At 44.7% G+C, this 23382-nt stretch overlaps 1 protein-coding gene across 2 annotated transcripts in view; it reads left to right on the top strand.

Annotated features, from left to right (window-relative positions):
* The window catches only part of LOC119784891 (WD repeat-containing protein 7), a 152084-nt gene that overhangs the window by 36621 nt on the left and 92081 nt on the right, over nucleotides 1-23382 (top strand). The window contains exons 16-22 of one of the 2 annotated variants that reach the window (XM_038287156.1): nucleotides 2154-2387; nucleotides 2455-2748; nucleotides 2973-3169; nucleotides 9183-9280; nucleotides 12549-12671; nucleotides 20558-20676; nucleotides 22743-22866. In XM_038287156.1, the coding sequence (XP_038143084.1) occupies nucleotides 2154-2387; nucleotides 2455-2748; nucleotides 2973-3169; nucleotides 9183-9280; nucleotides 12549-12671; nucleotides 20558-20676; nucleotides 22743-22866 (1189 nt within the window). The remainder of the gene's footprint in view (nucleotides 1-2153; nucleotides 2388-2454; nucleotides 2749-2972; nucleotides 3170-9182; nucleotides 9281-12548; nucleotides 12672-20557; nucleotides 20677-22742; nucleotides 22867-23382) is intronic. The other variant, XM_038287157.1, reaches the window with a different exon arrangement.

Genomic DNA, 23382 nt, shown 5'->3' with positions numbered 1-23382 from the left:
CTGATCTACTTTCTATAGTTCTAGTGAGGACGCAGGCAGCAGCGTCTGGATCAGCTGTCTGATCTACTTTCTATAGTTCTAGTGAGGACGTAGGCAGCAGCGTCTGGATCAGCTGTCTGATCTACTTTCTATAGTTCTAGTGAGGACGCAGGCAGCAGCGTCTGGATCAGCTGTCTGATCTACTTTCTATAGTTCTAGTGAGGACGCAGGCAGCAGCGTCTGGATCAGCTGTCTGATCTACTTTCTATAGTTCTAGTGAGGACGCAGGCAGCAGCGTCTGGATCAGCTGTCTGATCTACTTTCTATAGTTCTAGTGAGGACGCAGGCAGCAGCGTCTGGATCAGCTGTCTGATCTACTTTCTATAGTTCTAGTGAGGACGCAGGCAGCAGCATCTGGATCAGCTGTCTGATCTACTTTCTATAGTTCTAGTGAGGACGCAGGCAGCAGCGTCTGGATCAGCTGTCTGATCTACTTTATATAGTTCTTGTTCTGTATAGGTCGATTGCTGCATGGATCGATTCTACTAAAGATGAACGAAGCAGGAAGTAGTTTTTTAACATCAGTCCTTAAATCCTGCAGATGTTCTTCAGGTGATAGAAGCTCCACTGTGTTCCTGTCTCTATGAGCCTCTGAAGGTTCAGGTCCGAGTCCAGATTTAGGGCCTGGTTGCTGCTTCTAGCTGAATTAGCTGAAGCTGGATGCTAACGTTGAAACGTTCTTCCTTTGGTCCAGAAACTGTGATTCAGCTGAAGAACATTTAGTTCATCCATGCTTTGGTTTCTTCTCTGCATTTATCTGGAATGGGTTCATAGTCACCTGGTGACACGGAGATGACCAGCAGTGTGTGGTCTGCGTCGCCATGGTAGCTGATGTTTATTCAGATCTAAGTGAGGGGGAGCCAGGGGCGGATTTAGGAAATGTGGGGCCCTAGGCAGAGACAGGCAGGGGCCCCTCTGAATGGAGAAGACAACAGATAGAACAGCCCCATTCTCCAGATGTAGAAATTTTAATAGAATAGACATCCATTATCTGTTCTAGGTTGTGTCCCTCTCTTCTTGTCCCTTTTCTTCTTGTTTTCCTCTCTATGTTTTGTACTCAGCTGACTTTTCATGCTGTCTCTAAAGGAATGAAAGATTTTTTCCAAGCACTAAGCTCACTTAGCTGATTGCTCCTTCCTGTGTTTCCAAAAAGGCCAAAGTAAATAACCCAGTCCTTCTTTTCACTGTAGACAAGCCATGATCTGCTTATCTGTTCTCCATTTTTCATTTGGATGAAATAATAGCTGCATGAATCATGACAGCAGACAAGATAGAGGAGAGCAGGAGGCGGGGTTACCAATCTACTGGCTCTGGAGAGCAGAGTTCGCTGCTTTTAGATGTTGTCTCCAAAGTCTCCAGTAGCAGAAAAAAGTCTCTAGATTTGGCGCTAGGAGCTTTTTAGAAATCAAAGTGCTAGAGGGGTCTGAAAAGTGGCTAAATATAGCGACTAAAGCGCTAAGTTGGCAACACTGCTCTTTGCATGGTTTGTTTTCAAATGGTTTGCTGCTGTCTGTTTGGACCTTTCTGAACATGTGCAGCAAATGGACTGATCCAATATGGTGGACACTGAAGGGGGGGGGGGCTGAGACACACTTAATATTATCAGCGTTCATTAAGGAACAGAGAACATTAAAGAACACAGACATAAAACGCATAGAATGAGGACAGACGGGTGATTGGCAGAGAGCTTCATGCTAGCCATGGTGATCAATAATAATTCCTCTATTTAAAGCTGACTGTTAGCGGACTGCTGCAAAAACCGGTCTCTATGGCAACTATGTCCTTCATGCACAGGAAATGTCCGAAATTCAGAGACAAACAGAGGCGTCACGTAACAAAGTATAAATACTTCATTACCTTCCTTAAGTAGAAATGTTTTTTATCTATATCTTACTGGAGTCATTATTCTTTAGACAACTTTCTACTCCTTACATTATAGAAATAGACTCGTTAGTTTTCATTTAAGCTCATTTTCATGATGGGGATGCTGAACAGGAGCGGCCCACAGATGGGGCCTTGGGGAACGCCACATTGGATCATTGTGGTTCTGATGGAAAGCTACCTGCTAACTCTGAATAGATGATTCAATCTTCAATGTTTTTTTTCCCTTTCAGGGTAATTTACCCAAATATTCCCACAATGCACTGGTGGTCCAGGCCATGAAGACCAACCTGACCGACCCCGACATGCACGTTCTCTTCTTTGACGTGGAGGCGCTGATCATCCAGCTTCTGACAGAGGAGGCCCAAAGGCCCAACCCCACGCTGGTGTCTCCTGAGACCCTACAGAAGAGTCAGGCGGGGGCCGACAAGGGGGGGTCCTTCCTGGCCAATAAGATCTTCAAACAGGTCCGTACCGAGCGTGTCTCAAAAACCAGTGTCCATTTCCCCGCTGACAAACCTCTGCTTCATCCAGGTGAAGGAGACCATGAAGGAGACCATCAAAGAACATCTGCTGGACGAAGACGAGGAGGAGGAGGAGGAGATGAGGAGGCGCGAGGAGAAGTCCAAGTCTCTGAGTCTGCTGGAGTACAACCTGACCATGGACACGGCCAAGCTCTTCATGTCCTGTCTGCACGCCTGGGGCCTCAACGAGCAGCTGGACGGTATCTGCCTGGAGCGGCTGGGCATGCTCCGACCGCACTGCCCCATCTCCTTCGGCCTGATCTCCAGGGGGGGACACATGTCCCTCATGCTGCCCACCTTCAAGGTCACACAGCCGCTCACAGCTTCTTTTGGTTTATAGAAAAAACAAAAACAGTAGAACCTTCTTTCCCGTCTAAATATTTCACATTTTTATTTTAGATTTTCACTGCAAAAAACAAATCATTTTAGTTTTTCACCGTCGCCTCTTTATATTTCTATATTCTTAGTAGACCTCCTCTCTGATGTTCCTGGTTCAGTGTGAAGAAACGTCCTGTTTTATTTTCCCAGGAATCCCTGCTGCGCCAGCTGTCCGTGGCCACAGGTCTGAAGCTCGCCCTGTCCGACATCGTGGGGAAGGGGACGTACGGCGTGTCCAGGGCCGTCACCACGCAGCACCTGCTGTCCGCCATCTCCCTGGCCAACACGCTGATGGGCATGACCAACGCCACCTTCGTAGGAGAGCACATGAAGAAGGCGCCGGCCAGGTGAGCCCAATCAGCCCCTGGTTCAGAGAACATGTCCGTCAGACTGACTCCTGATCCGCCATCAGTGATTCTGGAGCAGCAGCAGGATTCACGGCTGATTGTTTAGTCTGTGTGAGTTCTCATTGTGCGCTGAAAGATTTAACAGCAGGTCGACGCCTCGCTGCCCTAACAGCAACGCAACATTTCATCATCACCTGCTTCAAGGAGAGCTCAGCTGGGAGGGGAGGGAGGCCAGAGTCCCCCCCACCCCCCCAGCTGTTTTAGCTTCAACTGGTTGAAAAAACTCTAATAAACAACTTTATTTATAATAGATTATTAATGGATTAATAAAATATTGGGCAGAATATTCAATTCTATTCAGTTTATTTCTATAGCTCCAATTCACATCATGTCATCTCAGGTCACTTTCCAGTTCACCAGATCATCCAGTCAGATTGATTCAAAGTTTTCTATCTAAGGAAAACCAGCTGATTGCATCGACTCATTGACTCTTCAGCAATCCCTCACACTAAGCATGCTTGTAGCGACAGTGGAGAGGAAAAACTCCCTTTGAACAGGAAGAAACCTCCAGCAGAACCAGGCTCAGTGTGAGCGGCCATCTGCTGAGGCCCACTGGGGTTCAAGGAGACAGAAGCAGACATAGAAAAAGAAGCATAGATACAAAAGGCAACTGGCAACCAGCTCCACAGGCGGCCCCGTCCAGGAAACACACAGCCAGGCAGACGAGCTCCGAGCCAGCTCCCATGTCAGAGGATGAAGAGAGCACATCCAGTTAGTCACAGTCAGAGAAACAGGACTACACTGGAAAACAGGCCAAGCTCCAACATCTAGAAACAAAGGTGTTGATGGCAGCAGCACAGCTGATATTTCTCTCCAGGATGGAGTCACAGCCAAACAGGAACACAACTGAAGGGGTTAAATAACCAAATACTGTATTTTTTATAGTATTTAAAGCTTTTTCTTGTTTTTCTTCTAAAAAGTGCATATAGTTTTAAAAAAACAACTCATGTTTTTGGAGTGCTTTAATTCAAAATAGGCTAAAAACGTCTTTGACTTTTAACTTTCCGATACAATGATGTTTGACCCAACATTCAGAGCATCTGTCGGCTGGCAGCCGGTTTCACATCTCTGGAAACTCTTCATCACAAAACATCAACCTGATCGATTTAGAAACAAAAGTCAGAAATGGAAACCAACATGGCTGAGGTTTAGATGTTCACCCTAAACTCTGCGCCTCGCTGCAGATCTTCATCCCTGCAGTTCATTTCTCTTTCCTTCATCTTTTCCAGCAGCAGATCTCTGCATCAAAGCCTCAGACCTGCTAAGTTCCTCTCTAGGTTTTCATTAATCCTGGGAAAGTGAGGCGCTTATTGAACACGAGACAAAGTCCTCCGGCTTCAACATTTAAACTAAATAAAGAAGGAAAGTCGATGTTAAGCGCAGAGCGAATGGAGATCAAAAACCAGACAACGTGAGCTTAGCTCAGACAAGCCTGAGTTTGTTTTTAAAGTTGGTGAGGAGGGTGGGGGGGTCAGGGTAGTTAAGAGCAGAGAGGCTCTGATTCAGCTCAGCTGGAGAGAGAAAATATCGACATGGTGTCAGAGAAGCATCAGTCCCTCAGGTAGGCATTAAAACCTGCCCAAAATCCCTGGAGACTCTGATCCGAGCTTTGATTCACCGGGGCCTCTCACATCAACCACAGGAGCGGGGGGGGGGGGCCGAGCAGGGGGCCCCAAAAACTTTAAAAAGCCAGCGCTGTCAGAATGTAAACGCTGCTGCCTCCCTGTTCAATGATCAGTCCCGCTTTAAAGCGGCGCTGCAGCTTAAAGCCAGATCAGGACGACTAACGGGGGGATTGCTGGGATCATGGAGAGGATCAGGTGTGTTTGGACGGAGCTCAGAGATCAACGAACACGCTGAAAGAAGTTAGAGGGCCGCCTTTCACACAGTGGATCAAAAACGGGGCTTTTTATTTGCAAAATTCATTTATTGTTTTCAGGAATTCATTTCTAAAAGCAAAAAAAAAAAAAAAATCACATCTTAAGCCCCAGTTAAAGATTAGACCAGCGTCTGCCTGACGTACGAAACATCTAAGAAAAACGTTTCTATACGGCGGATAAGTTATGAACACGCTGAAACATGTCGACATACATGGCATCAACGCATGCCAGCGTATGTGTCCCTACCCGATCCGTTTTCTATCTAAGGAAAACCAGCTGATTGCATCGACTCATTGACTCTTCAGCAATCCCTCACACTAAGCATGCTTGTAGCGACAGTGGAGAGGAAAAACTCCCTTTGAACAGGAAGAAACCTCCAGCAGAACCAGGCTCAGTGTGAGCGGCCATCTGCTGAGGCCCACTGGGGTTCAAGGAGACAGAAGCAGACATAGAAAAAGAAGCATAGATACAAAAGGCAACTGGCAACCAGCTCCACAGGCGGCCCCGTCCAGGAAACACACAGCCAGGCAGACGAGCTCCGAGCCAGCTCCCATGTCAGAGGATGAAGAGAGCACATCCAGTTAGTCACAGTCAGAGAAACAGGACTACACTGGAAAACAGGCCAAGCTCCAACATCTAGAAACAAAGGTGTTGATGGCAGCAGCACAGCTGATATTTCTCTCTGGAGTCACAGTATTCCATTAGGAAAATAATCAGTAGCCCCATCTTCTTCTTTTTAGTTGTTGTTGCTTCTGGGCGGTGACGCTGCTGACGATCCCAAACCGCCGCTGATGGATCTGCTGATGAGCTGAGGGAGCTCCAGAAGAATCAGAATCTCTGTTTTTTTTGTTTTACGCCACTAGTGGCTCGTTTTTTGTACGGTGGGCTGATGGGTAAGGGGGAGAGACATGCAGCAAAGGACCACAGGTTGGATTTGAACCTGGGTCGGCCACACCGGGGACTAAGGCCTCCGTACATGGGTGGTGCTTCCGTGGCGCAGTGGTTAGCGCGGCCAACCCAAGAATCTGAATTCTAATCGTTCTTTGTTGAACTTTTCTGAGGTCTTAGAACGCTTTGCTGTTGTTTTAAAAAATCATTGCTTTGCAGTTCCTGAAGCTTCATTCCATCAATCCCAGAATAAATGATGAAGAATCTTCCTTGGAAACGTCTCCCTGAAGCTGCAGCTCTGGATAACCGTCTGAACGTTCAAATTAAATTAATTAAATTAAACTTTTTAAATGATTGGAGAATCAGTTCAGATAAACAGCAGGAAGAATCAGTCCCTGATGTTCTGAAGCTGACGGCTCGTTATGAAGCGTCAGGTGATCCTCGTCTGGAGGAGACGGATCAGAGCTGGAAGACAAACAAGACTGGAGGCCGTGATGAAATACTAAAACCCTCCACTGCCGCGCTCGCACAGAGCAGCTCCATAAATCCCAGATGGGAGACATGAAAAATCCAAAAAGCAAAACACCGTCAAATATTCACCAGCGCAGGTTTGAGTGTTGGAAATAAAAACAGACTGAGAGAAGATCCTACTTCTGCTTCTCTAACGAGGTGGAAGCAGAAGGAGAGTTCTGACTTCAGAGGAAGCTGAAAACATCCGATAAGTTCCAACCTGGATCGGTTTCAGCACCTTTCCACTCCTCTGATGGAGGAAACTAAACGTCTGTTGTGCTACGGGAGCCTGAGAGGCCCGGAAACGCATCAGGAAACCTAAACTTGGTCTCATTTGGTCCCTTTGAGGCGTTTTGATGAATGCATTAACTGAATGAAGTAGAGATTAAAGAAGGAACCCAGAATGATTTCCACCATGAGAATAATCGGCCCTCTTTACTCTGATACCCTTTAGGAGCATTAAATGCTCTTATAACCACAGTCTGGGTGAATACTTGATTCTGATTGGCTGCTAGGACACCCTTCCTCCCCACTGTCCCCCAGTTAGGAACTGCTCCAGTCTCTTTAATCCATGTCCATTTTAACCGGACTAAAATGCTTTAAATGCTCTATGTTTGGAGCACGGTGGTAGGTTGGTCATGATGTGGGGTGCTGGTTTGAGTTTTGATTGACGGGTGTTGCGGCTGTCTGGCTGTATCTGCTGCTTTGTTTTGTTTTTTCACCTTTTCATAATGTGATGCGGTCAAGTTCAGGACGACAGGATGAAAGGAAAATGTTGCTCAGTTCCTTTTTAAAATAGACCAGATCAGACCAGATCAGACCGGCCCAGACCGGACCTCTTTACAGAACCAAAACCAAAACTGAGAGTCCTTATTCTTTTAATTTAATTGTTTATTAAACTCTGAACCAGATTTCAGTTTTGATTATTGATAATTAAAAGTAAAAGTATGTTTAAAGATTGATCCTTCATTGGGTTCACCTCCACCATGGTCTGTACTTTGACCCGGTCTTCAGAACGGTCTAGTCAAAGTAGCGACCAGAATCCAGCTGATGATCTGTGAAGTAATCTATAAATATTCTGCCTCTTTGTCTGAAGAGGCGTATTTTAAAGTTTGGATCTAGTTCTGGTCGGAGCGTCTCTGGGTTGATCCGGTTCCTCCCTGATGTTCTCAGACCCAGAACAGCTGGAGGGTTAAATCCCGCCTTCATGCTGCTGCTGGTTCTCCTGGATGTGCACCGATCCACCCGACAGCGAGCCGATCAGAACCTGGTAGAGATTCTGGAGGCTCTGCTGACAGAGGGCTTAGTGGAAGGATCAGTACCAGGACCTCTGGTTCCTCTGGTTGTTCTGGTTCCTCTGGTTCTGGTTCCTCTGGTTCTGGTTCCTCTGGTTGTTCTGGTTCCTCTGGTTCGTGTGGTTCTGGTTCTGGTTTGTGTGCTTCTGGTTCGTGTGGTTCTGGTTCTGGTTCCTGTGGTTCTGGTTCTGGTTCCTGTGGTTCTGGTTCTGGTTCCTGTGGTTCTGCCCCGTCTGCAGAGATGGGAAGTAACGAAGTACAAATACTTCGTTACTGTACTCAAGTAGATTTTTCTGATATTTTTACTTTACTTTACTACTTATTTTTATGGCGACTTTTTACTTCTACTCCTTACATTTTTACACAAATATCTGTACTTTCTACTCCTTACATTTTAAAAAATTGTCTCGTTACTTTAGTTTTGAATCATTTCAATGGAGTTACCGTTATTATTTTTCACGTCATCAATACCAAATTCAATCTAATTGGATGGGAATCTACGTTGCATTTGACGCACCACTACAAGATGAATCGACAGATTCGGCGGTATTCATTGGCGGCAAATCATTGCAGCTTGGTGGCGGTGGCGTTAGCATAGTAGCATGGACGACGAGATGATTGAAAATGAACACAACGGAGATCTAGAATCCGTTTCGTATTCTAGATCTGAGCTTAGAATTGATATATGAAAAACAAATCCTTTTTTCGTTTTTGGTTTAACCATAAAAAACAAAAAACAAAATAACCAGTCAATTTTTTATTTTTTGTTTTTTGATTGACAATTGAAAATAGAAAGAACGAATGATACACGGAGATCTAGTCCTATTGGCAGACATCCATTTAAAATGTAGGCAACGGCATGAAAAAAGTGGTTTCTACTTTTACTTTTATACTTTAAGTAAATTTACAAGCCTGTACTTTGTTACTTTTACTTGAGTAAAGAAGTTTAATCAGTACTTCCACTTTTACCAGAGTATTTTTTAACACAAGTATCTGTACTTTTACTCAAGTACGGAAAGTGAGTACTTTTGCCATCTCTGCCCGTCTGTGAGTTCCATGCTGTCCTCTTCCTGGCTAGCAGTGATTTGTTGCCTAGCAACCCCTATTGATCCCTGCATTGATCGTTGTATTGGAAGTGTTTTGGTGTGTCTCTCTGAAAGTTGGGCGCCTCCAGTCTGTCCAGAAAGAACCGGGTCTTAAATCCGACAGGCTGGAGCCCGGCGGCTCACCAGAACCGGGCCGTCTGGGTCTGCAGCAGAGTGAGACCTCCCTCCCGCCGTCTGCTTTGGATCTTTTCAGTTTTCCTCTGTCTGTTTCTCTCCTTACTACCGCGTTAATATTTGATGCCTCCTCTTTGTGATCCCCCCTCCCCCCCTCCAGGCCCCCCAGACCAGGAGGAACCCCAGAGTCTCCTCGGAGGACGTCTGCCGCCCCCCCTCAGCCCTCCAACCCGGCGCTGCAGGCACAGATCAAACAAGGTAACTACAAAAGGAGGGGGCGCTCGCTGCGCTCGCCCCTGAGGCCCTGCAAGGTGATGGGGACGGGTGGGGTGGGGGGGTCTGATAACGCAGCCCATCGGCGGTAAACCCAGCCGAGAACGGGGGGGGGGGGGGGGGGGGGGGGGGGGGGGGGGGGGGGCGGGGCTGTTCTGTTGTTTCTGACACAGAGGTGGAAAACTTCAGCAAACAGGAAGCAGTTAGAGGGCCTGAGGGCCATCTGACCCCAGCAGGTAGGATCCTGACTACCCCTCATAACCCCGTCCTCCTCCCAGAACTTCACTCCTTTCCACCTGATTTGTTTCCTTGGTTGGAAAACTTTTATTTTTATTTATCTCGGCAGGTTTAGGTTCATTTAGTGAAGAAGTTGTGGAGGAGAGAAGCTGCTGCTGCTGCTGGTCACCGTAGGGGATGTTTTAACCAGCTGTCACCATCTGCCCACTACACACCCACACACATCTACCTCCCACACCGACAGCAGCTCAGCCGGACACACACGCACACACACACACACACACACCGACCAGTAGCTGGCTGGAGGCGGGGCTTCGCCGCTATTGTCACTCCTTAATTGAGGCCAAGCATGACAAGCGTGTGGACTTATTCATAGCACACGCCTATTCAGAGGAAAAGGGCGGCCGTGACCCGGCTCGGCCCGCTCCTGCTCCTCCTCCTCCTCCTCCTCCTCCTCCTCCTCCTCCTCCTCCTCCTCCTCCTCCTCCTCCTCCTCCTCCTCCTCCTCCTCCTCCTCCTCCTCCTCCTCGGCTTTGTGAAGCAAAGCGCTGTTAACCCTGCGCTCCTCCTCCTTTCACATGGAAATGAAATGAGGAGGCCCCCCTGATAAACTGCAGCAGGAACACACGGAGTTTCCAATCAGCTCGACTCGGATGCTGGAATGACATCCCGTTTTTCCTGAATGGAAACAATGGAGAGATTTTCTGCAGTTTAGCTCTGCTTGTTGCAGTTCGGCTTCATATTTCCTGCAGCGTTAACACGGCTCAGGCTAAAACAGGTGTATTCCGCAGAGCTTTGCTGTTGTACAAAGGATTAAAAAGTTAAACCACAAAACAAATGAGCAGAAAGTCAGGAACAGACGACTAAATGGTGATAAGTTGGAAAAGCAAAGAACAGAGGAAAAGTCCTTTCTGTCGTCTTTCTGGTGTGTTTTGTTGGAGATAAGCCCAAAGGTTGGGCTGCAGAGATTTGAGCAGATGTTAAAGAACCGATCAGTATCTGTCAAAGATCCACTCCTGGTTTTAGCTCAGAGACTTGGACAGGTGATACAGCCGAGCCGTTATCTAGAAACGAACGGGATCCAAGAAGGAGGTCAGAGGGAAACTTTCCTGTCAGACTGCTAACCTCGCTTCGTTCAGCCCTTTGATGACATTAATCTGCAGAGACTTTAGCAGGAGGCTGTAAATTCTACCTCTGCTCAGACAGACCCCTCTCTGCTTCTATTAGCTTCTGTTTGTGGAATGATTGCTTGAAGTGATAAATAAATACAAAAACACCACAAAAAAGACTGATCTGATCTCACATTCTAACACCTGGTCTGCAGCCCTGACTCATCCATGACTCCTCTTTCAATCTTCCCTTACTCCTCTCTGATTCCTCTCTGGCTTGTGGTTTTTATGTCCCTGTTGCTTTTGTTACTTGTCTCAAATCATAAGTAAGTCAGATTGTAATTATAATGTACCTTTTAACTGAAAAAAATCTGTCTTTTACAAGACATAAACCACAAAAAAATAAAAACAACACAATTCAAAGCTTCTCTGTACAAACAAGTATTCCCTGATTACTTTCTGTTTAATCCTTGACTCATCTCTGACTCCTCTCTAACTCCTCTCTGACTCCTCCCTGACTCCTCCCTGAGTTTTCTCTGACTCATCTCTGACTCCTCTCTAACTCCTCTCTGACTCTTCCATGGCTCTTCCTGAATCTGTCCTGACTTGTCTCTGTCTCCTCCTTGACTCTTCCCTGACTCATCTCTGACTCATCTCTGACTCCTCTCTGACTCCTCTCTGACTATTCCATGGCTCTTCCTGAATCTGTCCTGACTTGTCTCTGTCTCCTCCTTGACTCTTCCCTGACTTGTTAGTGACTCGTCTCTGACTCATCTCTGACTCTTCCCTGACTCATCTCTGACTCTTCCCTGACTCCTCTCTGACTCCTCTCTGACTATTCCATGGGTCTTCCTGAATCTGTCCTGACTTATCTTTGACTCCTCCTTGACTCTCCCCTGACTTGTTAGTGACTTGTCTCTGACTCCTCCTTGACTCTCCCCTGACTTGTTAGTGACTTGTCTCTGACTCCTCCTTGACTCTTCCCTGACTTGTTAGTGACTCGTCTCTGACGCTTCCCTGACTCATCTCTGACTCTTCCATGGCTCTTCCTGAATCTGTCCTGACTTGTCTCTGTCTCCTCCTTGACTCTTCCCTGACTTGTTAGTGATTTGTCTCTGACTCCTTTTTGACTCCTCTCTGACTCTTCCTTGACTCCCTGAATCTCCCCTGACTCCTCCCTGCCTCACCTGCCTGCCGGATGATCAATGAGATGTTTTTATGAAACAAATCCATTTGTCTTTTATTGAAGTGTTGAAGGTTTCTAGGAAACTTCTGGTTCCTCAATGACTTCAGCCACTGAGAAAAGGTGCAGTGCCCCCGTCCACCTCTAGAGGAGCTCTAGTTTATTGGCATCTGGTTCCTGAGGGATTCAGGTGTAGAGCTTTCAATGAATCATGGTTAGCTCTGAAGCAATGAGGCTTTTATCCCAGTCTGTAGGAAAGAAGGAAATGAGTTTGGCTTTGATTCTTGTCAGGACCCTGGTTAGGACCCTCACTCATGAACAACAGGACAAAACTCAAACAGGTGGCTGAAGGGAGCGCCCTCTGTGGTGGGGGGGGACTCTCAGATCCTGGTACAGAGTCAGAACTATGGAAGGGGAATGTGTAACCAGGAAGTGATGGAGAGTCTTTCTCTCCGTTCCTTTTTTGGCTTCTTCTCAGGCGTCATGCCTTCAGCTCAGCGTGGTTCGATGACTCCAGGCCTGCTATCAGAACTGAAACCCTAAACTCAGCTTCCTGTGGCTCTTCTTCTGTGTCTGAATGTTAATTTTATTCATTGCCTGTCTTTTTTTCTTTGACTTCCTTCTTCCTCTCAGCGTTTCTTTTCTCTTGCTCTGGTTAATGTTTACATCTTTCTAACCGGTTCTTTTCTTCTCGACTATTTCTCTCCCTGTCTTCCTCTACAAGCTGCCAGCTCCAGTACTTCCACCACTGCTGGGGGTGTGGGGGCCCCATGGGGCCAGCCTCAGGGGGCCCCTGGCTCCCCCAGCCCCGGCCCTGCTTCTCATAACATCCCCTCAGTCAACGAAGGTACAGACTGATCAGGTGGCGACGCTCAGGGAAAGTTTGCAGCCGGTCTGCAGAGAGCTGCTGCTTTCCAGACCTCCATTTTTTTCCTCCCATTTCCTTTCCTCTTTCACCTCCTCGCTTCTGTCTCTGTCCTTCGTCCTCATCAGTCCTCGCCTCGTCTCTGCTCCTGTGTGTCGGCCCCCGTTCCAATCTGGCCACTTTGTTTCTCCTTCCTTGCATCAGTGTTTGCTTTCACCTCAGGTCTTTAGCTCCAGTCTTTGCCGACTGCGTCCTTGTTTTTGAGACAAAGCCTGTTGTTCTGTCTGCGTTTGTCTCAGTTCACTGTCAAATCAATTAATGTTTCAATTTAAAGGCAGCCAAACCCTTTTTGGAAAATAGCAGCGAATGTTTGAACCTGACTGAATCAGTCCTCCTCAGGTTTCTGGGATATTTGGAAACACGGCATTTTGCAGAATTCCTGAGTCCGTCAGCACTTTGTGTCCCTGGCAGCGATAGAAAGTGTTAAACAAGTCGAACATTGATCTATTCTAAAGCTTCTCCAGCAGGTAAAAAGGATTCATTCCCAGATGTTCCTCCTGCTGCGTCAAACAGAAGGTTTCTCCTTTATTTAGAATCAACACCTAAAGTAATATTTCAGCCAGAGATGCAGCGATCCATTTTTTTTCTGATCCAGTCAGAAAACGATACCTGGTCTGGGCGTTTCCGCCGATATTCGATCCCGATCCGATTCAACTGTTAAAGGAAAAGTCCAGTCAGAGAGGAATAATCAATGGATCATTATTTATACCTAGAAATAATACGTTTGCAGTAATTTAATGAATTTAGCGTTAATCAGTAAAAAGATAAAAACAATATTTTTGTTGCGATCACTGATGCCGTTTTTCAATTCACAAGAACACGAGTACGGACTCGTGTACTCGCCGAGTCAGTTCTTGACTAGAACCCAGTAAAGTCTGGACTCGGGGAGAGCGGGAGCAGAATAAATCTGGGTCAACTGGAACTGAGCGTTCTGATGACATCACCACATTCAAAGCTCGTCTGGAGCTGCATTTCACCTCCTATTATTAATAGTCTCTAGAATCTAGAGTCAAAAAGTCAGAATTTATTATTATCTAGAGTCTAGATAACAATCAATTATGACTTTTTTAATGTATTGGGGAAATAATAATAAACAGTCAGATAAACGGGTTAGGGTCTCGCCTCAAATGATCTTAAAAATACTTTTATTGAGCAACAGAAAAGAGAACTTTTCAATGGAGCACTCCATTGAAAGCTGTCGCTGCCGCAGTGCATGCTGGGTAAAGAGGGAGGGGCCAGAACAACATCCGCAGACTTTGTCCTTTCTCGGTGCACTGCTCTAGTGAACTGGAACAGTGCTAGTGCTGAGGATGATGACATTTCACAAGGACGCACAAGGACACATAGTGAGAAACAGAGGTGGGAGGAGCCAAGCCAGAGCCCCCAGGCTCTGCTTCCTCAATGGAAGATGTGTTGGTGGGCTTAAGGAGGTCTTCGAAGTACTCCACTCACCGACATACGACGGTCCGAGTCGAGGTCAGCAGCACACCCCCCCCCCCCACTATAAACAGGTTGGTACTGCACCGCTTCCCCCTCCTGAGACGCCGGATCGTGGACCAGAATTGCTTCGAAGTCGTGAGGCTTCGAAGGAGGACTTTCTCACTTCAAAATAGATTCAAACTACTTTTTACAGCAAATATAGCCCCCATTGTTCCAGGCAAAGAAAGGATAGAGTAGCTCCGCCCAACGCGCATCAGACCCACTTTTACACCGTGCACCTGGAGCAGCAAAGATGCTTCAACCGTGCGTCAGAACTAAACTGGTACAAGCATCAAAAATAAGCAGCACGCGGGTTTTTGCTGCTTCTGCTGCCTGCGGTCTGAACGCAACATAATACTCACTGGTACCTTGGACTGCTCCACCTAAAGCTCAGGCTTTGTGCTGTTTGGAGAAGGAAATCTGCTTGTTACGCCAGATTTTCAGTCTTGTTTTAGTGACTCTTAAGTTCTGAGGTGTGTTTGGTCACATGCAACACCCTGAACTAGGAAATCCTAAAAAAAAGAACCAAGTTCTGACTCAGTTGGAAATCTGTGTTTTAGAAAAATGCGCTGCTTGGACCCGAGTCACCAGCAGGGATTACTCTGCTGATGAGAAGTGGAATAAATGAGCAATCTGTAGCTGCAACAAATCACTCAACTTTTCAGATTCATCATTTGACCCCAAACGGTAAAATCTAAGAGATTATTTTAAATAATCTTGGTCTCAAAATGGGTAAAATCTGATTATTCATGTAAGAACTCAGACAAAACCTTCTGAGCATAACGACCTGGAAGCTGATATCCTCCAAATGTTTTACTAATCTGCTGCTTGGGTAGCAAAACTGTTTAGTTGTACATGAAAAGGTCATCAAAACCAATTAAATGGATGTTTTGCTAAACAGTGAAAACTAAGGTTTTACCTTTGCATTGTGCAAAGAATACAACTGTTGAGGAAGATCACTTTAAGAATATCCAGTCTTCCTCCTCAAAGGTTAAAAAAAAGATTCACTCAAAATTTTTGCACAGTTGTAGAAATAAAACGCAGATAAAAAAACAACCTAAGAATGTGATTTTTATTCCAGTCTAAGTTTAAATAAATTGTTTGTTTGTCAATAGAAAAAGCCGTGACTGAAGGGTTTGAAAGTGAACTGAGCCAGCTGTGTTGTGATACGTTGTTGTGTTCGTTGGTCTCTGCTTTGCAGTGTTGTGAACTCCTTCCTTGTTTTTCTTTTAGTCCTGATGTTTCAGTCACTCTGTGCTGTTTGCATGCTTGCTGTTTCAGTCATGTAGAAGAGGGGAATGGGTCTAAAACTCGAACACCATGCAGGCCAGAGAGGCCTGCATTTCCACCAGCACTTCATCTGAGACTGCATTTGGTTTGAAGCTGGCGAAAGGTCGAACCGTAACTGATGCTTTATCTAATTTTTCAGGTTTTACTCAAAATGAGCTTTGTTGCTACTCTGACCTCCAGTGAAGATCATTTTCTTCCCAGTGATCCTACAGCATGCTGGTTTCTATCAGTAAAACCTCACAGAGCCTCGTATTTGGACACACTTTCATATTTATGGAAGGCTTGGGTTTTTATTTATCATATTATACTTTAATGAGCAGCTAACTGAGCTGGTTGAATATTTATTAATGATGGGAACAGCAAGCATGCACACAGCTGTTTATGGCCTGTAGCCAGAATTGTTTTTCTCGAGTTATTAGCATCAACTTAAAATTTAAAAGATGAGAAAAGAGCCGCTGTCCTGCAGAACCCACAGCCGACCTTTTATAGATCTGATGGATGAGGAAAAATGTTGTACTTCAAATGAAAAAAGTTAAGTTTTAAAAATACAAATCAGACTTTATCAAAACTTTCTAGATTTTTCTAGAGTTTTTAGATTTTCTTTACTGCTCATAATTTTCTCATTTTCTGTCCAATTTAAAAAGATCACATTGATAAAACATTAGGAAATATCCAACTAATATGAAAATGTTCATGACGTTTGGGTTCGGGGTTAGGCTTAGGTCCTCAATGCTGGGAGAAAATGTTTAACTCTGAAAACCAAAATCAGATTTATGGAGGATTCTTCCTGCCAGAAACAAACAGCAAACATTTTCTATCTGAGAGCAAGATTTCCTCTATTTCCTCTACTATCAGTAAGCAGTAACATGCAAACTCAGTAGTAGAAAACAAGCACACCACCTTATGAGGCTGTCGTTCTATTGGCTGGAACGGTTGCTAGGCGACCATCCAACTCCAGTCTGAGAGAAACAGTGGCGCCGCCAGGAGTGGCCAACCCGTGCAATGCCCTGGCCACCTCACTGGCCGCCCCTGGCCAGTGTAAATTGTAGCAGCATCAGTTTAGCATTTCCTCCCATTCAGCACTAACCTGACTGCACCAGATGGATTTGCTCCACATATCCATCTGGAAACCTTCCGTTGAAGTAATTTTGGGAAGGGGCGAAAATACTGGTTAGCTGATTGGCCTATGTTGGTGATAGACGGGCCAAATAAACCAATCAGATCAACGAAGCATATGACGTACTAACAGAGCGACGACGAAGAGGAGCCAATTGATAGATCAAACTCTTGCCGAAACCAGTCGGGAGAAGAGCAAAAACATCTTTTCCTCTGAGAAAAGCCTCCAGAGCAGTGTTTTGCTCTTCTTTCAGTGAAGAAATACTCTGTAATTCCCATAAAACTTGCTCGATAGCCACGCTAACGCTAGTTTCATCGGCTGAAGCCGCCATGCTCTTTAGACTGAACTGTCGCGCTTCTCGTTGCGTCACACCTCAACCCGCCTCAAAGCCAACGCTGATTGGACGTTCGTTTGGTGAACGGCTCCAAATTTTCTTTAACGGAGAGTCTCCAGACTGATTAGCGAGTGAAACCTTGAAAGCTCGCGAGATCAGGATGGTCTCACGATGCTAATTCTGCACATCCAACGATGTAACATTAAAAATCACACAATAAACCAGGATCTGAGGAGGTTTTCCTGAAGTCTTTCTGATTTCTACAGGCAGCTTTGCCACTATAGTAGATTCAAACCCTGAAATTATGGCTTTTACTTTCCGTGGCCACCCCAAGATTTTTAGTGGCCCCATCTGGGCCCCCCTATGAGACATCTGTGGAGGCGCCTATTTTCTCCTCTCGGAAACGAGAGGAGAAAATATCTTTGTAAGAAGCATGAGAGCAGAAACAAAGAGTTGATAGAGATGAGAATAGATTTGAGAGAAAGCAGAAGGTCTGAATGCGACCATTACAAGTTTAATGTGCAAGAAGAGGAAAACCTACTCTGAAAATGTGTGATCTTGGTTTTTGGCAGGAAAAATCCTTTATACAGATTGAAAACACAGGTCATCAATCAGACATGTGATCAAAGTGTTAGATGCTACCAAAAAAAATTTAAATTAAACATCTTATTTAACATCATGGTGATGTTTGCTCTGTCCAAGTTAAAGGCAAATCCAAAACACCCCAACATACAGGCAGCATGTAGCATGTGAACAGGAAAAGAAAGGAAAAAACCTGCAGCTAATTTTAGAGCCGACTCCATGAATGTTGGGCAGCATAAATACAAACTCTTTATTCCATGAACTGCTCGTTTTAGGCAACGAAAACTGCTTTGGATTTAAACGGGCTTTAAGAGGGACCTGTTCACAAAAAGACGCTAAAACCCGAACGATAAAACGGCAACACTGAGGGTTAAAACCAGAAACAAAAACAGCAGCAACAAACGTCAGCTGACATCCCAGTTTCTTTAAATAAAACGTTGATAAGAACTAATTTTATATCGTAGGGAAAAAAAAGTTCTTAAAACTTTTTGAAATTAAGTTGAACAAAATCTGACTGAGGTCTGTGGATGTTTGCATCATGTCACCGTCTCTAGACTCAATGAAAAACAAAGGTTTGGCGTTTGATCTAAAGCTTTATTTATTATTCTTTAAGCGTTCTAAATTCATCTAGAGAGTCACAGAGTTTACTGAACAGTTTTAAGATTCTTAAATGACATTACGTGAGAAAATCAGGATTCATAAATAGGAAAACCTGCTTTAAATAATCATTTATTTACATATTAAATAGGACGGGTATGAGGACTGATCCCTGAGGAACACCATCGGCCTAAAGAAGAAAGGAGATACCTGGCTGGTTCACAAGCAGGAAGGATCTGTAGCACATTTCTAAAACCACAGAATTTTAAACGTTTCTAAAGGTTTTTTTTTTAAGCAACAGCTCATTGGAGTTCCAGCAATGCTAGTGCTAGCACTAAGTTTACAACAGGGCTAGTGCTAGCTTTGAAGCAGTTCTAGCGCTAAATTTGCAATGCTAATGCAAGCTTTGCAATGATAGCACTAGTTTTGCCATAGTGCTAGCACTAGCTTTGAAGTGCTAGTGCTAGCTTTGCAATGAAAGCGCTAGTTTTGCTACAGTGCTAGCGCTAGTTTTGCTCTCAGTGCTAGCGCTAGTTTTGCTACGGTGCTAGCGCTAGCTTTGCAGTGCTAGTGCTAGCTTTGCTGTGCTAGAGCTAGCTTTGCAGTGCTAGTGCTAGCTTTGTAGTGCTAGAGCTACCTTTGTAGTGCTAGAGCTAGCTTTGTAGTGCTAGAGCTAGCTTTGCAGTGCTAGTGCTAGCTTTGTAGTGCTAGAGCTAGCTTTGTAGTGCAAGAGCTAGCTTTGCAGTGCTAGTGCTAGTTTAGAAATAATCAGATTATTTTTGTTTCTGTTAAACATTGTGCTGCTGCTTGTTTAAATCTTCTGCTAAGTTGTGCTGATCTTCAGCCGGCACTATACTACAGTCTCTATTTAGGCCAAAATGCTAGCTAACGTTAAAAACATTAACAATACGGGCTAATTAATCAACGTATACCCACAGAAATAGACTCTATTAAATTACGTTAAAAACTAGTTTAATTGATTCTTTAAAGGATAGGCGGAGCAGATTTTCTCATTTAGATGTTTGTCAAAATGAGCTGAAATGTTTCTGAGGTCAGTTTGCTTTTTCTACCTCAAAGGTCAAGAAACATTTTCAACGTTTAAAGTTTCTGCAGGACAGTGTTACAGATTGTTCAGTTAGAGGTTGACCGATAAATCTCATCTAATTTAATCTCAGCACTAAATGTGAAATCAGAATGTGATTTTGGTGTAAATTAAAACTTAAGGCTCGTTTTCATTAAAAAAATCCAAACAAAATGTTTTCTGGTTGATCCTGAAAAGTGAGAACTTCCTGAAACTTCATCCTTTCACCATATTTCACATTTTCTCCTCAGACTGTCTAAACTAAATTAAATTGAGAATAAATCAATCAATCTCTCACTGTTAAAGGCCAAAAGTGCCACGATATAATTCATAAAATTGTATGTAATAAATTATTCTATAGATCTCATCATTAAAATATACATTTTCAGTCATTTGAGACATAATTAGCATCAAAGGCATTAAATACTATTTAAATTGTGTTGCAGAGGAAATATTAATTAATTAGTGTTAAATATTTACATTCTATTTTATTACCAAACTATTATTTTATTTCTAGAAATATATTAATAATTGCTATTTTTGTGTGTTAAGGTTGTTTTATTTAGCTGATTTTAAGCTATGAATTAGTTGGATTGTGGCACTTTTGGGCCCTCGTACTTCTCTGCTGATATTCTTGGTTTTCTCTGTGTTTTTCATGTTGGAAACGGTAAGTTTAATGGTGGAAATGGGCAAAGAAATTTTCTCTGGAATTTCTTTCCTGCTATGAAAGCCATCCCTTCTTCCATCCCTCACGTCTGGGTCGGAGCGGGAGCCATATATTGAGCTGATATATGTGCGAGGCCGGGCCCCCGAGCCTTGGCCGGTTCCCGTCCCCCAGAGGAAAAGATCGCTGCATATTTTGCTCTAAAATATGAATGTTTGGTCCCAGACTGGTGCAACTGGATGTGAGGCGACGCAGAGACGTTCCTCACACATCTGTGTCGTGTCTTCAGAAAACGTTCCCAGTTTTCTTATTTTTCCCGTCGTTTTGACCAAAGCGTCTGTTGTGTGTTCCCGTGGTCGTTTCCCTGTTTCTAACTCCATCCAACTCTCTGGTTAGCAGAACCGAGCGGTTTGCTCTAACCAAGACGGCCTGCAGCAGCGTTATTAGAAGGTTCCCATGAAGACGTCGGTGCTTCTGTGTGAGGGCGTCACTGCTGTTATATTAAAACCTTCATGGTGAACATAGCAGGAACCGGTTTGTCGGTTCTGATCGATCGCTCTGTGGGAACCTGTGTTTTCATGTAGCAGCAGTGATGTCAGCAGGAATAAGACTGTCCTGTTGTCCTTCCTCCATCTGCACTGATATGTTGTGTCTTTGTGTGCAGGCTGGAGCCAGCTGGCCGCCATGCACTGCGTGATGCTGCCGGATCTCCTCGGCCTGGACAAGTACAGGCCTCCTCTGCTGGAGATGTTGGCCAGAAGATGGCAGGACCGATGTCTGGAGGTAGGCGGAGTTCTGACGAGTCATTTCCCTAAGCTCCCAATTCGATTGAAGTACGCACACAGCTATTTAGTTCAGTTCTTTCTGTAGCAACATCTATACACAGCATCTCAGGTGATTTTATAGGGATAATTCAATGAGAACATCCAGATTCAAAGTTTTCCATCTAACGAAAACCAGCTGATTGCATCAAACTCTTCAAAAAGTTCATCATGGTGGAAGTGATCGCACACTCCTTTGGCTACTATTTTGTCAAGAATTTTAGATCAGAAAGGAAGATTAGATATAGGTCTATAATTGACCAAGTCATCTGGGTCAAGAGACGGTTTCTTAAGCAAAGGTTTAATTCCAGCAACCTTAAAAGCTGTTGGTACAAATCCCTGTAACAGAGATAGATTAATCACATCTAGAATGGAGGAGGAGATCAAAGGGAATAGCTCCTTAAATAACCTGGTTGGAACTGGATCTAACATCCAAGTTATCCATCAACACCTTTGTTTCTAGATGTTGGAGCATGGCCTGTTTTCCAGTGTAGTCCTGTTTCTCTGACTGTGACTAACTGGATGTGCTCTCTTCATCCTCTGACATGGGAGCTGGCTCGGAGCTCGTCTGCCTGGCTGTGTGTTTCCTGGACGGGGCCGCCTGTGGAGCTGGTTGACAGTTGCCTTTTGTATCTATGCTTCTTTTTCTATGTCTGCTTCTGTCTCCTTGAACCCCAGTGGGCCTCAGCAGATGGCCGCTCACACTGAGCCTGGTTCTGCTGGAGGTTTCTTCCTGTTCAAAGGGAGTTTTTCCTCCCCACTGTCGCTACAAGCATGCTTAGTGGGAGGGATTGCTGAAGAGTCAATGAGTCGATGCAATCAGCTGGTTTTCCTTAGATAGAAAACTTTGAATCAATCTGACTGGATGATCTGGTGAACTGGAAAGTGACCTGAGATGACATGATGTGAATTGGAGCTATAGAAATAAACTGAACTGAACGGAATTGAATCCAAGTTGAAGGCTTAGATGAAGACAATAATTTTGCTAACTCTGAAAGTTCAACTGGATCAAAGCAGTCTAAACCCGGTTCAGATTCCATGACTACCTCAGATGCTGCCTCACCCTCCAGAGACAAACCAATCGCGGATAGAGGAGTGCTAATGATCTTATTTTTAATAAGATCAATCTTATTTATAAAGAATATCATAAAATCATTGCTGCTAAGAGCAGGTGGAATGGACGGTTCAACAGAGCTATGGCTCTGGGTCAGTTTGGCAACTGTATTAAAAAGAAATCTAGGATTATTCTTATTCTCCTCTATTAATGAGGAGAAGTATGCTGCTCTAGCTTTACAAAGGGTCCTCTTATACAGCAGTAAACTATTTTTCTAGACTAGGAAGGATTCCTGTAGGCCTGTTTCCTGGCATTTTGCTTCAGATTGCACAGCTCTGCATTAAACCAAGGAGCCAGTTTTCTTTTTTTAAAGTTTTTCCTTTTCAAAGGGGCCTGCGTTGTTTAAGGCAGTACGCAGAGAACTAGCAACTCCATCAACAAAATCAGGGATATCTGGACTTTGACTACACCATTGTAGCACCTTGATGCTCCTTTTTCAGCCAGATGTCCTGCTGTGAAAAGAACTTCATGTTCCAGTTAGTGACTGAGTTCTCGGCTCCTGCTGCTGCTAGAAAAGTCCAATTCAACCCCGAGTCACATTTGGTTCAGGAATCAGTTTAGAATCTGTTTAGTGTCGGGAATTGGTTCAGAATCTGAAATGTGTCATTAAAAGATAATCCTAAAGTCAGAATCGTTTCAAACCAGATATCTGTTCAAACTCAGGAAATGGTTCAGATGAATTCATAATAATAATAATAATTGAACTTTACTGATCTCTCATTGGAGAAATTTACCTCTGCATTTGACCCCTCCCCTTGGGAAGCAGTGGGCTGCCATTGTGCGGTGCCCAAGGAGCAGTGTGGGGTTAAGGGTCTTAATCAGGGACCGCCATAACCAGTAGGCCGCCACTTTCAATTCAGAATCAGTTTAGACTCTGAAATCAGTTCAGAATTAATTTTTGTTTTGTTTTTTAGGTTCGTGAAGCAGCACAAGCTCTTCTTCTGGCCGAGCTGCGGAGGATCGGCCAATCAGGACGTAAGGACACCATCGATGCCTGGGCTCCTTACCTGCCGCAGTATGTGGACACGGTCAGCTCCCGTAAGTACGGCACTCCGTTTTCCTTTTCTCCCAGGGCTTCGCTTTCTGTAGGTCAGCTGACACAGCTCGACCAATCAGAGCCTCAGTTTAGATTTTTACAGGGAACTGATCAGTGTGATTTACGGCCTTGTTTACACAGTAGCTCCTAGTGATGAATTCAGATTTATTTTTCCGTAAGTCTATTTTGGACGTCATGTGACCTCCATCAGAGAGAGAACGCTGATGAATCTGACTGTTCCTAGAGATGGTAAATAAAAACAAGCTCTTTACTGTTGTTGAACTCCTGAAGGGTTCAGCAGGAGCTGACAGTTTCATGAACGAAGCGGGAAAGTAAGAAAAAAGCAGCGCAGTTATTATTGACCGATCTTGAAGCAGCCAGTGATGCTGCTGCTACAGATGCTTACAAAGATGCAGTGCTACGTTCAAACCGAACGCTAGCCTCGCTGCATGCAGTTAGCCTAGCTGCACGCAGTTAGCCTCTCTGCATGCAGTTAGCCTCGCTGCACGCAGTTAGCC

Source organism: Cyprinodon tularosa, unplaced genomic scaffold, assembly GCF_016077235.1.
Source record: "Cyprinodon tularosa strain WSP-4 unplaced genomic scaffold, ASM1607723v1 ctg236, whole genome shotgun sequence".
Classification (NCBI taxonomy): domain Eukaryota; kingdom Metazoa; phylum Chordata; class Actinopteri; order Cyprinodontiformes; family Cyprinodontidae; genus Cyprinodon; species Cyprinodon tularosa.
Note: the sequence above shows the minus strand (reverse complement) of the source record. Positions and strands in the feature narration are given on the sequence as shown.